Source organism: Parasteatoda tepidariorum, chromosome 2 (genome assembly GCF_982258835.1).
Source record: "Parasteatoda tepidariorum strain Cologne lab strain chromosome 2, Ptep-v5.0, whole genome shotgun sequence".
NCBI classification, from domain to species: Eukaryota; Metazoa; Arthropoda; class Arachnida; order Araneae; family Theridiidae; genus Parasteatoda; species Parasteatoda tepidariorum.
Window position 1 is genome coordinate 66,173,397 of NC_141756.1, and position 13,999 is coordinate 66,187,395.

The following is a 13,999-nucleotide window of genomic DNA, read 5'->3' on the forward strand; positions in this document are numbered from 1 at the left end:
TAAGTTATTTATTTAGCGTTTAGCATGTTGTCCTTGTTGTACAGATTAAGGATCATTGTTCCTGTAAAATTTTTACTGTCACTTTATGCCAGTTTTAAGACCACATTTTGATAGATTTAGAATGAAATACTGCTCTAACTTTTTAGTTTGAGAACCCTTTAACATGCAGAGTGCCCAGTAATGATCATATTTAATGAATATTTTTATTGTCTTCATTTTAAATGAAGTAAAAATAGTATGCACATTACGGGTCGCATGCAAATATTTAAGCAATAAAAAGCAAAATGGCGATCGCAATCTGTTAAATCACTAGTAGGGAACTCGGATCTGAAAATATCAAATATATTTGATTGCTGGAAAAAACAAAGATGAGTTGAGAGGTGATTATTAAAAACATCATGATTCTTTAGGCAATAAAGACGTTTTGACGTTTTCATCCTGCCTTCCTCACAAGTGATTCTAAAGATTTCTATAGCTTGCTTTTCTTATTAATTAACACTTCCATTATGCATACTTTCTGTCTTTATTTTAGTCAAAAAACTTAAAACTGCGCATTAAGGGTAGTCGCTATGAGACATCCTGTTTAATTTTTCACCTACAGAATTTTAGTTTATTTGCAGTACCTTTCTAAAGTAATAAACACTTTTGTGTTCGCACTTTATTATTAGGAAACTTTCTTTTGTATTATAAAGTACACAGCTTATTTTTAAAAAAAATATTTTTTTAAATTTTTTATTGACTGCAAAATGTAAGAACTCGAGTGTCCCCTACTTTACAAATCAGAAAAATGAATTAAATATAATTATTCCTCTTTTTAAGCATAGGATACATTCGGAGACATAAATTAGTATTTAAGCTAGGAAAGAATTGAAAGCATCATCGCAAATGAACGAATCACTACTGGGGATTGCTGTATCAAAATCATAAAAATTCAAATCATGAAAAACAGAGAGAGGTCAAAAGGTTATCAATCTAAACACCTTCAAGTTTCTTAATGTGTTTAGATTAATTACCTTTGGACTAAAATCAAATTGATATATAGTCTTGTTTTCATCACAAGCGATTCAATGTCGTTTTCATCATTCCCTACCTTAAATTTTAATTTGATTCCTCCTACTCTATTTGCAAATTTATATATATTTTAAATTTCATACTATAGAAGGATTCTAAAAATATGTGTCAAGGGTGGTATTTACATAACACTCTGTTAATCTCTATTTAACCTTTTTTAAAGCTTTTTAACTTCTATAAGCTTTCCTCAGATTTTGTTTTACTGTGTTTAAAATTCAATAACAATATTCAAAATTTTTTTAATTAAATTTTATTATTTCATGATTTTTGACAACATCATAAATGACAGAATTTAATAAGATTCTATTAATTAATGTACTCATATTATAATTTTTTTTATTTATTTTGAGAACGATTGTAATTGAACTTAACAATCTTGTTCGGTATGAAGCAAAGTTTTGCGATCAATATTGTTGTCATCCAATAATTTATATATGTTCGCCCTTGCAGTTTCTTCTAAAGCTGTTTCTCGAGATAGAATCCATACAAATTCTGCAAGATACACACATTAATGCAATTTAAATGTGTATTAATAGAGAGTACTAAAAATAAAATTCAATTGTATTTTTATGTTATAAATGAATTCAATTATAAATTAATAATTGAAAGTCGGATCATAGGATCTGTATAGTATATTTTTATATTGGAAATTCAAATATGTAAATTCACATATAATAAGATCTTTTTCAGAAGGAGTTTTTATTCATTTATAAAAATATGAGATGCAATTATAATATTTTTTAAAACGACATAACTTAATTTATTATTTCTTAATTTATTATTATTTTATATATTATTATTTCATTTTTTGGTACTTTATTTATAATTATTTTATTTATTATTATTTTAGTTATGATTTTTTATTTATTAGTTTCAACTATCTAATTTATTATTGTTTAATTTATTATTACTTAATTCATTATTATTCAATTTATAATAATTTAAATATTTATTAATAGAAAATTATTATTAAATTTATTAGAGTCAGACCTCTTAACTAAAAGTTTCCCATTCATTGAAAATCAACCAAAATTAAAACATAGATTTACAATTAAACATAATAATTTATTATTTATCATTTTATAATTTTTTCACAAATTCTTTTTCTCCTAACATTTCAAACATTTCATCCAAAATCGTGTTTTGCTGAAATGTTTTAAATACTAGACGAATTCGAAATTTTTTCCCTTTTGATATAATTTTTTTACAGCAAGTAAAAAAATAGTCACTTTTAAATGCGATGTCTTAAATAAATTTGTTATTTAAATCATTGAATGTTTTTTTTTAAAAACTTTACATTTAATGTTGCTGTTTTTTGTAAGAAATTCGATTTTCGAATCTATTTTTATGAAAATAATTAATTTTAATTCAAATGTTTTGCATCAGAAAATTAATCTTTAATTTTATGCTGTATTTTTTACAGTTAACATAAAATAACAAATTTTGGTTTGTGCTTTGTAAAACTTTTTTTCACGAACGTCGAACACGTTCCTTTTTCTTTTTTTTTTTTGAAAACAGGAAATAATTTGAAAGTAAAATTACCTGTTTTGAAAAGACGTAGTACGCTATGGCATGAGTAGACCAAAGAATATTCATCGTAATCAGTATCCAATACCCAATAGTTGGCCGAGAATGGCACTTAAGGAGAAGAAAACAGAAATTTATAACTCAAATTTTGGAGAAAAAAACACAGAATATAAAAACAATTGAAACAATCAATATTTTTGTACGAAAACAAATGCTTTCAGATTTTTAACTATTTTATGAAGGAAATTAAAATTTATTTAAAGTGATATTCCGGTTTTAAATTGAATCAGTAAATCTTTAATATCATGATAAATTATTTTTAAAGACGTCGTTTAAATTTGGGTTTAATATTTTGTCAGATCTGATAAGAAAAGATTTCGGTCTATTATTGAATTTAAGGAAAGTATTCATTTAATGTTTCACGGGTCCCGCATTAATACTTTTCCTAATTAGATTTACTCATTTAATTATTTACATTTAAATTATTTCAAGAACACTTCATATGGAATATTTGAATTATTTAAACAACTCCTTTTGAAATATTCCAGTTGTTAAGAAAAAATTCACACATAGGAAGAAAATATAAAATAACGTATTAACCCTCTGATGCAGACGGGACTCGGGTGTCCTTTTTATATATATATATTTTTTGACACGTTAATTTCAAGCAGAAATATATTTTTTTAATTATAAAAAGCAGTCTAATAACTATTGAAAATATCTGTTAGATTACCAAAATTATATTACTGCTAAAATACAAAAGTAGTTTGGAAACTTTTTTATTTTTATATATTCATGTTCAAAAATTTATTAATAATTGATTTCAAAAAACTAAAGCAATTTCAGTTATGAATACCTGTTTCTCTTAAATCTAAATAACTGCAAATAAGAGCAAATTTGAAATATTATTGTTTTGGATGTGAGCCGTGTTTGGAAGATTTTACCGTTAATGCAGAAAATGATACTATTGTTTCATGAGTAATTTCCTAACCATAAGTTATTAAAATTCTAGATATGATATTTTTTATTTATTTTATTATTTTATTATTTAAAATAATTAAGTAATAAAAAAAGCATAAAAATGTTTAATAAAAATTTTGTGTCAAAGGGTTAAGAAACTCATATATGTACATGAAAACTAATATTCGTGTTAAAATGGTAGAACTTTCTGAGCTAATATATGAAACAAATCTACGCGTAGATTTTTTGTTAGAGTTTCTTTGTTTCTTTTAATCGTGGCACAAATAATAGTTTTATTATTATTGAATTTATAGAGCGCTGCAGCTGGACGTTATTTGTTTTATAGGTAGATAATGAACAGCTATAATTAGATTAGAAATAGCTATTTTAGCTACTTTTCAAATAAATGATAAAAACAATGACTATTTAGCATATAAAGTTACTTAAAAAAAAACAAGTAAAATTCTAAAAAGCTATGCGTAAAGCAAAAGAAGAAAAAAAACAAATTCAATTTTCTTTACTATTTTCTTCTATTGCTGTTCTTATTTTAGCATCGAAAAACTTTTAATGATAAGCATGTAATTATAAAAAATATTAATAATTTTCAGTTGGGTAAAAATCAAAAATCAAACATAAACTCTAAACGTTAAGTTTAGTTTATTATAGTATGCGTAAACCAAAATCCAAATATTTAATTACAAAAATTTACAAATTTATTTGTTGTGCACTTCAAGGAAAAATAATGAGTTTTTTTTTTATTTTTAAGAAACAAATTTCTCAAGATATTAGAATTTTTATCTTATCACTACAGATTACTTCAGTGATAAAGACAAGAATTTGGCTATTATGAATCATAGATCAACCTCCGGATGCAAATTGAGGCATTTCATCTGTTATATTAGTAGCAAAATCTTACCAAAGTGGTTTTATCATCATGTAGGAAAATTTAGGTAAAGGAGAAAATAAAACAAATAAAAAATTGCTTCATTGTTAATTACTTTGACAATTAAACTTGTAATTTTTTTAATTAAATATTCTCCTCATAATTCTTCTTTATTTAGCTCTCAGAACAAAATGTTTTCTTAAAACACGAAAATTTTTATTCAAACTCTGGAAAATGAAAGATCGTGTGAGAACTCTAAATTTTATACTTACTAGTATTTAATTTTACTTTCAACTTTGCAGGAACGTTTTTATCAGGAATAGTAGCTTTTCCTTCAATGGAATGTTTTCTACCTGTCCTGGGATTAAGATGAGAAAATTATATTGATAATTGTTTGATTATTTAAAAAAATAATGATCCAGAGGAAATCTTGATAAAAGATGGAGGATGAATATCGTACATTTCAGCAAAAATTAGTTCATTTGCTGGTAGTCTAATACAGTAATCGGTGAGTGATTAGATCCCTGTCGCTTTTTAACTATATACACTGTGAAAACATTTTTTAAAATATTTAATTTAGTCCAAATATTGCAAAATCGTGAACAGAGGTGGCGCTCGTATGGTTTGTTATAAAAATATGCTTTGAAGAAATTAATAAATGCTATATAATAATAATTTATTATCACCAAAATAAAAAAAAATTTGAATGGTGTTTGCTCTTTATGTTTGTTTTATTTCATGACTAGTGGCCATTTCGCAAAATTTTTAAATAACTTTTTTCATTATGGGATTTATTTGAAACTATTTTCAAAGGAAAAAAGTGGATGTCTGCTTTAAAATAATCGAATTCCAAAAAATATCGACATATATATATATACAGTCAAACCCCGCTATAGTGAACACGGTTTATAGTGAACTCCCGGATATAGTGAACGAAATGTTCGGTCCCGTGCCTTGCTATACACGTGTAATGTTATTTTTTGTGGATATAGTGAACTAATAAAGTGAGGAACTTGGATATAATGAACTTTTTTCTGTCTTCGAGTGAATTTTTTCTTCACATTTTAAAAATAATTTTGAAATGTGTACTTCAAAATAAATACTTATACTGATTTTTAAGACCATCCATAAGAGTGGAATGTAGCGATAAGCATTTTTTCTGGTTTGCCTCTTTTATCTCACTTTTCTATCCCTAAACAAAGACCAACCCAGGCAGATGTATGGACAAATTTTTCTCTGCATCAGCTAAAGATCACTAACTTTTTTTGTACGCAAAACGAAGAGTAATTTAAATAAGAGCAAGTCAACGCAGTTTTTGTTCTTACGTATTATTTTTCAGTCATTTTTGTATTTTATTTTATTGGTCATTTATTTAAATATTGTGTAATTAAAAGGAATTTATATATATATATATATATATATATATATATATATATATATATATATATATATATATATATATATATATATATATATATATATATATATATATATATATATATATATATATATATATATATATATATATATATATATATATATATATATATATATATATACCAGTATAATAAACAGTTTATTTATTTATTTATTATTTTTTATAAGTGGAATGGGCTCTGGTTCGTAAAGAACCACCCCAAATGAATGCAGGTGATACGTGTATTCTTTAAAACTATGTAAGGTTGTATGAATGAAGAATAAAACCTATAAACGGTTTTCTATTCCTGTATGCAGGCTCTGATTTTTAAATAAATCACCCTATGAAAGATGGATATGTGTATTCTGTAAAATTATGTAAGGATTTATGAATGAAGGATAAGTCTATAAACGGCTTTCTATCCTGACAGACTGACTTTTAAATTAATTTCCCTATAAATGATTTTTTTTTCTTAGTCTGCTAATTTAATCAATCCGTTAAACATTTTTATTATCATTTCAATTTTATTACATTTTTACTAATTGTTTCTCATAGATGGCAGCACTAATATTTTACCTAAAATTTTTTTCTTCTTCGATCAAATATATTTTTTTAATTTTATTTTATTCGATTCAAGCTATAAGCACAACTTCCAATATTTTACATCTTCGCGATTTTTGTTAACTGTTTTATTATTGTACTTTTAAACCTAAACCGCGTTTTAATTCACGCCGGTAAGTTTGATTTCTTTTTACATTTTTCTTTGATTTCATGATTTTTTACAACATAAGGTTTTTTGCGATATCGATATATAATTTTTGCGATATATAATTTTTATCTTAGGATAATTATTCTTTATTCAGAAATATCGCATTTATAGCAATAGATGTGTCTTGATTAACGACTATTTGCTTTTACCATTCTTGTTTCTGTTCCATTAAGTTTTTTATTTTATTCATGTTTTTCATGTTAATTTGTGTATATATATATATATATATATATATATATATATATATATATATATATATATATATATATATATATATATATATATATATATATATATATATATATATATATATATATATATATATATATATATATATATATATATATATATATATATATATATATATATATATATCTATATATATATATATATATATATATTTATTTATTTATTTATTTATTTATTCCTGAGTTTACCACTGTAATGTAGTCACATTTAGCTGTGTTGTTTGCTGTATATGATTTCATGGGGAACTAAATAAAATTTTTATTTTGGTAATCTTTTGTTTACTCCTGAGTTTACCACTACAATGTAGTCACCCTTAGCTGTGCAGTTTGCTGCATTGGATTCTATCGGGAGCTAAATAAATTTTTTATTTTGGTTACCTTTTGTTTATTCCATAGTTTACCACTACAAGGTAGTCACCTTTAGCTGTGTAGCTTGCTGTATTGCATTTTAGTCCAGCTTGAAATGGCACTGGATATTTCTCAAGTTCGTACCATACACCAGCATACTATAAAGAATCAAGTTAAAAATTACAATGTAAATAATATTGCATCATGTCTCGTATTCAAATTCTGATAAATTTAACTAGACTAAACGTTTAATTCGGGAATCTAATGCAATTTGTTTAAAAAGTGAAATAGTACAGTTTATGACGTTTACAAATTTGCAAAAGACATTTTTGCTTAAGAAAAAAAGATAATAACAAATAATCAAATCTTTTGTAAAATTTATTTTGCCACTTGTTATAATTATAAAGAAAAAAGATATCAACTAGTCACACTCCTTAAAATGTAATTGTTTTTTTTATCAGTGATTATTTCTTTCAATCATAAATATATTTCAATAAACTTTACTAAAGTACAAAAATTTTTAATTAATATATTTTTCGCATGAAAATACCGAGCAAATATTCAAAACTAGTTGTTTAATTTAAACCTATAAATAACACAATTAATTAACAAAATAACAGTATTTGAAAGGCACTAAAAGCTGTTACATACGATATATATTATGATATTCGATTATAATAAAAGTGAAGTAATGCAAAAGTAAAACAATGCCGGTGCATGACCCCGCTCTTATGGCCCTACACTTAAAAAAAAAAATTCCGGATCAAATTACGGTGAAAACTATATGCACTTAGAGGGTTGGTACTTTTTATCCTAAAATCCATTCTTAAATCTAATATTTCGTTTTCTGAATAGCGTTACAAAAAATCTAAAATCCCTTAATTTTTGCAGTAATATTTACTGTAAAATCACTGAATCACTGTAATTAAATGTACATTACTTTAAAAATCACGGCATAAAGTTGTGTGCTTTACGGTAAAAACGTATTTTACCATACAAGGAGTTTCACGGTAAAATAAATTTACTGATATTTTACTCAGGGTACCAGTACTTTTTACCGTAATTTCATCGGAAATTATAAAGGGCAAAAATAGGAAACTGCAGAAGTATAGCCACACATTTTTATTATGATTGTTCTCTAAAAAATAGAAACAAAGTGAAATTGATTAATATTATCAAGAAAAAGTATGTTAGAAGTGGTTAGAGCAGAAGTTTCGAATAATCCCTGAAATTAAAGCGCAACTATTCCAAAAATTAACTCAAATGAATATTAATAAGTTTTCAATTTAGTGTTTTCGCTCTCGGTGAAATCTTTAATTTGTAAGGAAAGTGTCAGTTTGTTAATTTATTAAGGTTTTTTAAGAAGCGTGTGTATCGAACAATTAAATTTATGAAAAGTGTATTATTTTTTCGACCATAATATCTATATATTTTAACATAAAAGTGTTTAGTTAGTTGAAAAGAGGTCGAAATTTTGATTGCTAAAGTTCTGCCCTCTCTCATATGAAAGCGAACGAATTAATAAAACTATAATGATTATGTACTTACAGCTCACAGACATTATTTTTTTCGACAAATATTAATATAATTAATTCATTTTGAAATCCTCATTCCTCTGGCAAATATAATATAATTTATTTTTAAATCCTCATTTCATTTGTTATTATTGTTTTCTTGTTTTTATCAGTGCTAAATATTTCCAAAAGTCTGGAGAATTAGTTAAATATAGCACCGTATCCATAAAAGATAATTGTCATAGCTTCAGAAAGATAATTGTCATAGCTCACTTCAGTTAAATTTTTCAAAAATCAATGTATATCTAGTTTTTAGCTCATTCTTTACATCTGTTAAGTTAAATTAGATTTAATAGTAGCTTTTGGAAATTTCAAGAAAAAAAAGTTATTTATTTATTGATTTAATTGCATTCAAATATAATTCTATTACATGTAGTTGCAATATTATGTATTTTTTTTTTTTGAAAATTTTTACGAAACTGCAGATTTTGAAAGTTTTTTTCTTGGTCATTTCAATCACGTTCCTGAATTCAATTACGTACTTTGCATTTTCGGAAATAAAATATAACCTTTTTACGCAGGAACTTTTTTTAAAAAAAAATTTCAGTTTAATTTAAGACAGTTTAATTTCTAACTCTATGTGTACAAAATATTAAAAAAAGTTAAATGTCTTCGATATTAATTGCAACAGTTGTTATTTAAAATACAGGGTTTAAATATGACATCATAGTAAAATTATTATAACCTACACTACCGGCCAGTAAAATGTCTACACCAGGAAAGAGTGCAAAATACAGAATGATATTTATTGGGCACATACACTATAGTTGGGAGAAGAAGTAATTAATTTTTCAGGGCATTTAGATGCATAGATCCTAAGGAATCAGTACTCAGAGCAGCCTCCCCTGGCAGCAATAACAGCAGTTATTCTCCTGGGCATCGAGTCGAACAGAGATTAGATATCATGGACGGGCACAGCATTTAATGCAGCTTCAACATTAAGCCATAATGCATCTACCGTAGTGACTGACGAATGGTCAGGAACAACATGGGGTCGTGCATTGTGCTGTTGAAACGTAGCGTTATGGAGGCGTCGAAGATAAGACAGAGCAACTGACGCTAACACATTAGAAATATCTATGGCTACTGTTCAAAGTGCCGGCAATGCGAACAAGAGGTGATCGAGACGTGCATTCAATGGTACCCCATACCATTGGTACCAGGTGAAGGGCCAGTATGACGATGTCGGATGCAAGCTGCCAATGGGCGTTCTCCACGATGTCGCCAAACACGGATGCGGCCATCATGATGCTGTATACAGAACCTGGATTCGTCTGAAAAGACGACGTCGGGCCATTCCTGCGTTTCGTCGTTGATCACACCATTGGAGGTGCTCCTGTCTGTGATGCAGCATCAAGGATAGCCGAAACCATGGTCCCCCTGCTGATAGTCAATGCTGCTGCTAACATTGTCGAACTGTCTGTGCAGACACTTGTTGTCTTGCAAATGACCCCATTTGTTGACTCAGGGTTCGTGACGTAGCTGTACGATCCTTTAAGGCCACGTGGATAACATGTCTGTCTTTTCGGCTGATAGTGATGGGGGGACGTTGAGATCCCGTACGGCGTTCCATATGACTGTCATGAACCCATTGATTCCATATTCTGCTAACAGTCATGGGATCGCGATCGATGTGAGCAGCAATACTTTGGTATGATAAACCGCAATCCCGATAGGCCACAATTCGACCTCGATCAAACTCAGACACGTGCTGGTAGGCATTTCTCCTTCTTGCACGTGGCATAACAAAAACTTTTTTACCTAAGAACAATGCGGAAATTCAATTTCTGTATGACAGACTTACTGTCAACTCTCTTCCTTTATGCACATTGTAGGTGTCGATACCACCGCCTGCTTTGCATGATGCGCTGATAAGCTAATAATTTGCATACCACAACATGCTTTATTCGTCTTGCAAATTTCCCGTTCGTGGTGTGTCTTCTTCCTGGTGTAGAAATTTTAATGGTCAGTAGTGTATTTAAACTGAGCTACTATTTCTATCAATAATTTACTGATTATATTTTTCATGCTCAGAAAATAATTTAGTTTAAGATAATCAAAATTTGTGTCGATTTCTTCAAAAACTTTTTTTAAAATTATGTAAATTAAAGTTCGGAAAGAAAGTTTTTGAAATATTTACCGCCTTTTTTTTATTTCATTTTAAAGCTTTTTCTCTTTCAACTGGATTGAATTACGTCTCGGAATTATATGTCTTGGTATAAGTCTGGAAGAAGTACGTTTAGGATATTAATTGCAACAATTTTTATTTAAAATATAGAGCTCAAGTGTGATATTTTCATAAAATTTATTAATAGAATGAAGCAGTTGGTAGTTTTTAGTCCAGGCCACATAAAACTGGTAAATAATAAATTGTTTAATTGAAATATCACATTAAGTATTTCGTTTAATAGCAAAACTACATACTGTAATTATGGTAAGAACAATCAAACTGAACTTCTGCTTTCATCAATAATTTACAGATTATCTTTTTAGTGCGTTTTTGGTTGCCTTATGTCTTACTCAAGAAATAGTTTAGTTTCAGGTAATCAAAATTTTTGTTTATTTCTTGTGAACATTTTTCTTTTAAAAATTTAAGGGAATTAAAATTTTTTTAAATATTTTTAAAACATTTAACGTCTTTCATTTTTGAATGCTTTTTTCCTTTTCAGCTGGATTGAAAAAAAGAGAATAAAATCAGCGAAAGAAATTACATTAGAAAAATAACTAACCTTGCTGACATCAAAATTTTGTTTAACTGGCACATTAGGGCAAGCACCTCCACTTACTCGTTGTGCTGTAACTAAGCCAATAGTTACTACTATTAATGTTAAAAAGAGAATTTGTTGCATAGTTATTCAATGGAAACAAACAAGGTACTGTACTTTTCTTCTTACTCCCTCTGAATACTAAGTTATCGATCTATTGATCTGATAAGAATATTATCTGTTTTTATGATGATATTTCACAGGTGCTTATAAAGACTTATATAAGTCCCTTACCTCATTATTGGTTTTTTAAATTTGTGACTATCATGCGCAGTTGGTCCTCTACTTAAAGTGCTTGGTAAAATGACATGATAATCGCGTCACGAATGTCTTCATTCTTTTATGTAAAAGTGAAATACAAAAAGGAAATTGTAATAATTATTGTGAATGACGAAAAGACGTAATTGTATACAATAAGTTTATTCAGAATAAGCTTATAAATATTTTATGTACTGAGAAAAGCATAATGCATGACAATTACATTTGACTGCGAAACTAAAGAGGGAACACCTTAGATACCACTTTCATCGATTATCTCTTCAAATGTTTATGCATTATTATTCTCAACTTACCCCCAATCAATCAGACAAATTTTTTTTAATTTTATTACCGGTGTTAAACATGAGACCAATTTCATGGCTGCACGACTCTCCTCAACTCTGCATGCTATGTTCAACTCTATGCCCTTGTAATTTTGAACCCAACCCTGAAGGCAAAGAAATTTCTGGATTACATATTAAGCAAATTAGCTTTCGCGGAGGACTTTTGATACAACTAACTCCATTTGTGTAAAATAAAGAGGAAAAACACGGAAACCTCTCATCGTTAGCACGACAGCTAGGGGATTCTAACCTCTGATTTGTTTATCATGAAGGATTTTTTATGTCATCACTGAGGTCAGTGCAAGCAGAGGAAGAATTCGAATGGATCAACCCTTACGAAAAAATAGTGAGGTATTTTTCAAAGGTGTAAAGTGAGGTATTTACATTTAATATAAAGTGAGGTGTATTAAGTGAGGTATTTTTCAAAGGTATAAGGGACGTTGTTATTTAAATACGTCGTTTGTTTGCAAATGAATACCTCAAAATTAACCTCAAACATACCTTAAATATACCTCCAAAGGTATATATGTATCAACCTGAGGTGTTTAATTTAACATCTGTGGAGAGGTAGATATTTACTTCTTTATTGGTAGTAATTCAACCTGAAGTATATTTTTTAACACTTGTGGAAGTATTTATTCAACAACCTAAGCTGTTTCATTTAACACTTCAGGTTGTTATAAATCTACTTCAGGTGTATTTTTTGACAGTTGGATAGGTGAGTTTTTACTAATTTGAGGTGTATTATATTCAACTTCAGGTAATTATTTTTCAACCTCAGGTATAGATTTATATAGTTATTGATGTATTTATTTACATACCTAAGGTGTGCCATTTTACACTTTTGGTTATTATAAATCAACCTCAAGTGTATTTTTTGACACTTGGAAAGGTTATTTTTTTATTAACGTGAGGTGTTCCATGTTCAACCTTAGGTTATTATTTCGTAACCTCAGGTATATATTTTTGTATTCTTAGAATTATTAATTTATCGTCCTAAGATGCGACATTTTATACTTCAGGCTTATATGGCTCAACCTAAAGCTGGTTTTTTTTTTAAACTTACGTAGGTAATAATTTCCAAACGTGAAGTGTTATACTACCCACCTAGTTTATTAATTTTTAACCTCACTATTATATAAAGATATTATGTATATGTTACGGTGAAACACCGAAATCTGGAGAATGTCTACATTCACCGGTGAATGTCAACATTCACGTAGTCGCTTGGTGTATGTCCGAAATATTTGCTAAATACCCTTATTTCTGACTCTCACCGGTGAATGTCAACAATCACATAGTCGCTTTAGTGAATATCCGAAATATTTGTTATATCGAATTTTATATTAATTTATTCGTTAATATTATTATATTTATTTGATATATTTATATTTATTCTTTATTTTAATACTTACTGACGATAGATTAGAAGAAACATCAGTGTTTGGAGTATTGGGCAAATATATACCGGACAATGGCACTTGACCTTAAAAAAACACCAGTGTAGGGTATACCGGGCAAATGTATACCGGGCACTGGCACTTAACCTTAAAAAAACATCAGTGTAGGGTATACCGGGCAGTGGCACTTAACCTTAAAAAAACATCAGTGTAGGGTATACCGGGCAAATGTATACTGGGCAGCGGCACTTAACCTTAAAAAAACATCAGTGTAGGGTTAAAATATCGAATAAATGTAATTATATCCATGAATAAATTCATATCAAATCGAATGTAATAAATATTTCTGACATTCACCAAAGCATATCTGTGATTGTCGACATACACCGGTGAGGGTCCGAATGTGCAAGAATGTAATGAAATATTCGATCTTTC

At 27.9% G+C, this 13,999-nt stretch overlaps 1 protein-coding gene across 1 annotated transcript; it reads right to left on the reverse strand.

Moving 5' to 3' along the window:
• Positions 1–718: 718 nt before the first annotated feature.
• Positions 719–11,725, reverse strand: LOC122273063 (apolipoprotein D). The gene is made up of 5 exons (XM_071177642.2): positions 11,527–11,725; positions 7,254–7,381; positions 4,714–4,799; positions 2,614–2,709; positions 719–1,563 (listed from the first exon to the last, which is right to left on the reverse strand). The coding sequence occupies exons 1-5, from the start codon at positions 11,644–11,646 to the stop codon at positions 1,439–1,441; spliced, it is 555 nt and encodes a 184-aa protein (XP_071033743.1). The 5' UTR covers positions 11,647–11,725; the 3' UTR covers positions 719–1,438.
• Between the last annotated feature and the right edge of the window lie 2,274 nt (positions 11,726–13,999).

What these genes read in the sequence shown, in the direction of transcription:
- LOC122273063 (XM_071177642.2), bottom strand. Translation starts at nt 11,646, where the DNA reads ATGCAACAAATTCTCTTTTTAACATTAATAGTAGTAACTATTGGCTTA. An exon ending in GAAAGTAAAATTAAATACTA is followed by an intron (nt 2,710 to 4,713) that starts GTAAGTATAAAA and finishes CTTCTCCTTAAG; the next exon opens with TGCCATTCTCGGCCAACTAT. An exon ending in ACTACGTCTTTTCAAAACAG is followed by an intron (nt 1,564 to 2,613) that starts GTAATTTTACTT and finishes TGTATCTTGCAG; the next exon opens with AATTTGTATGGATTCTATCT.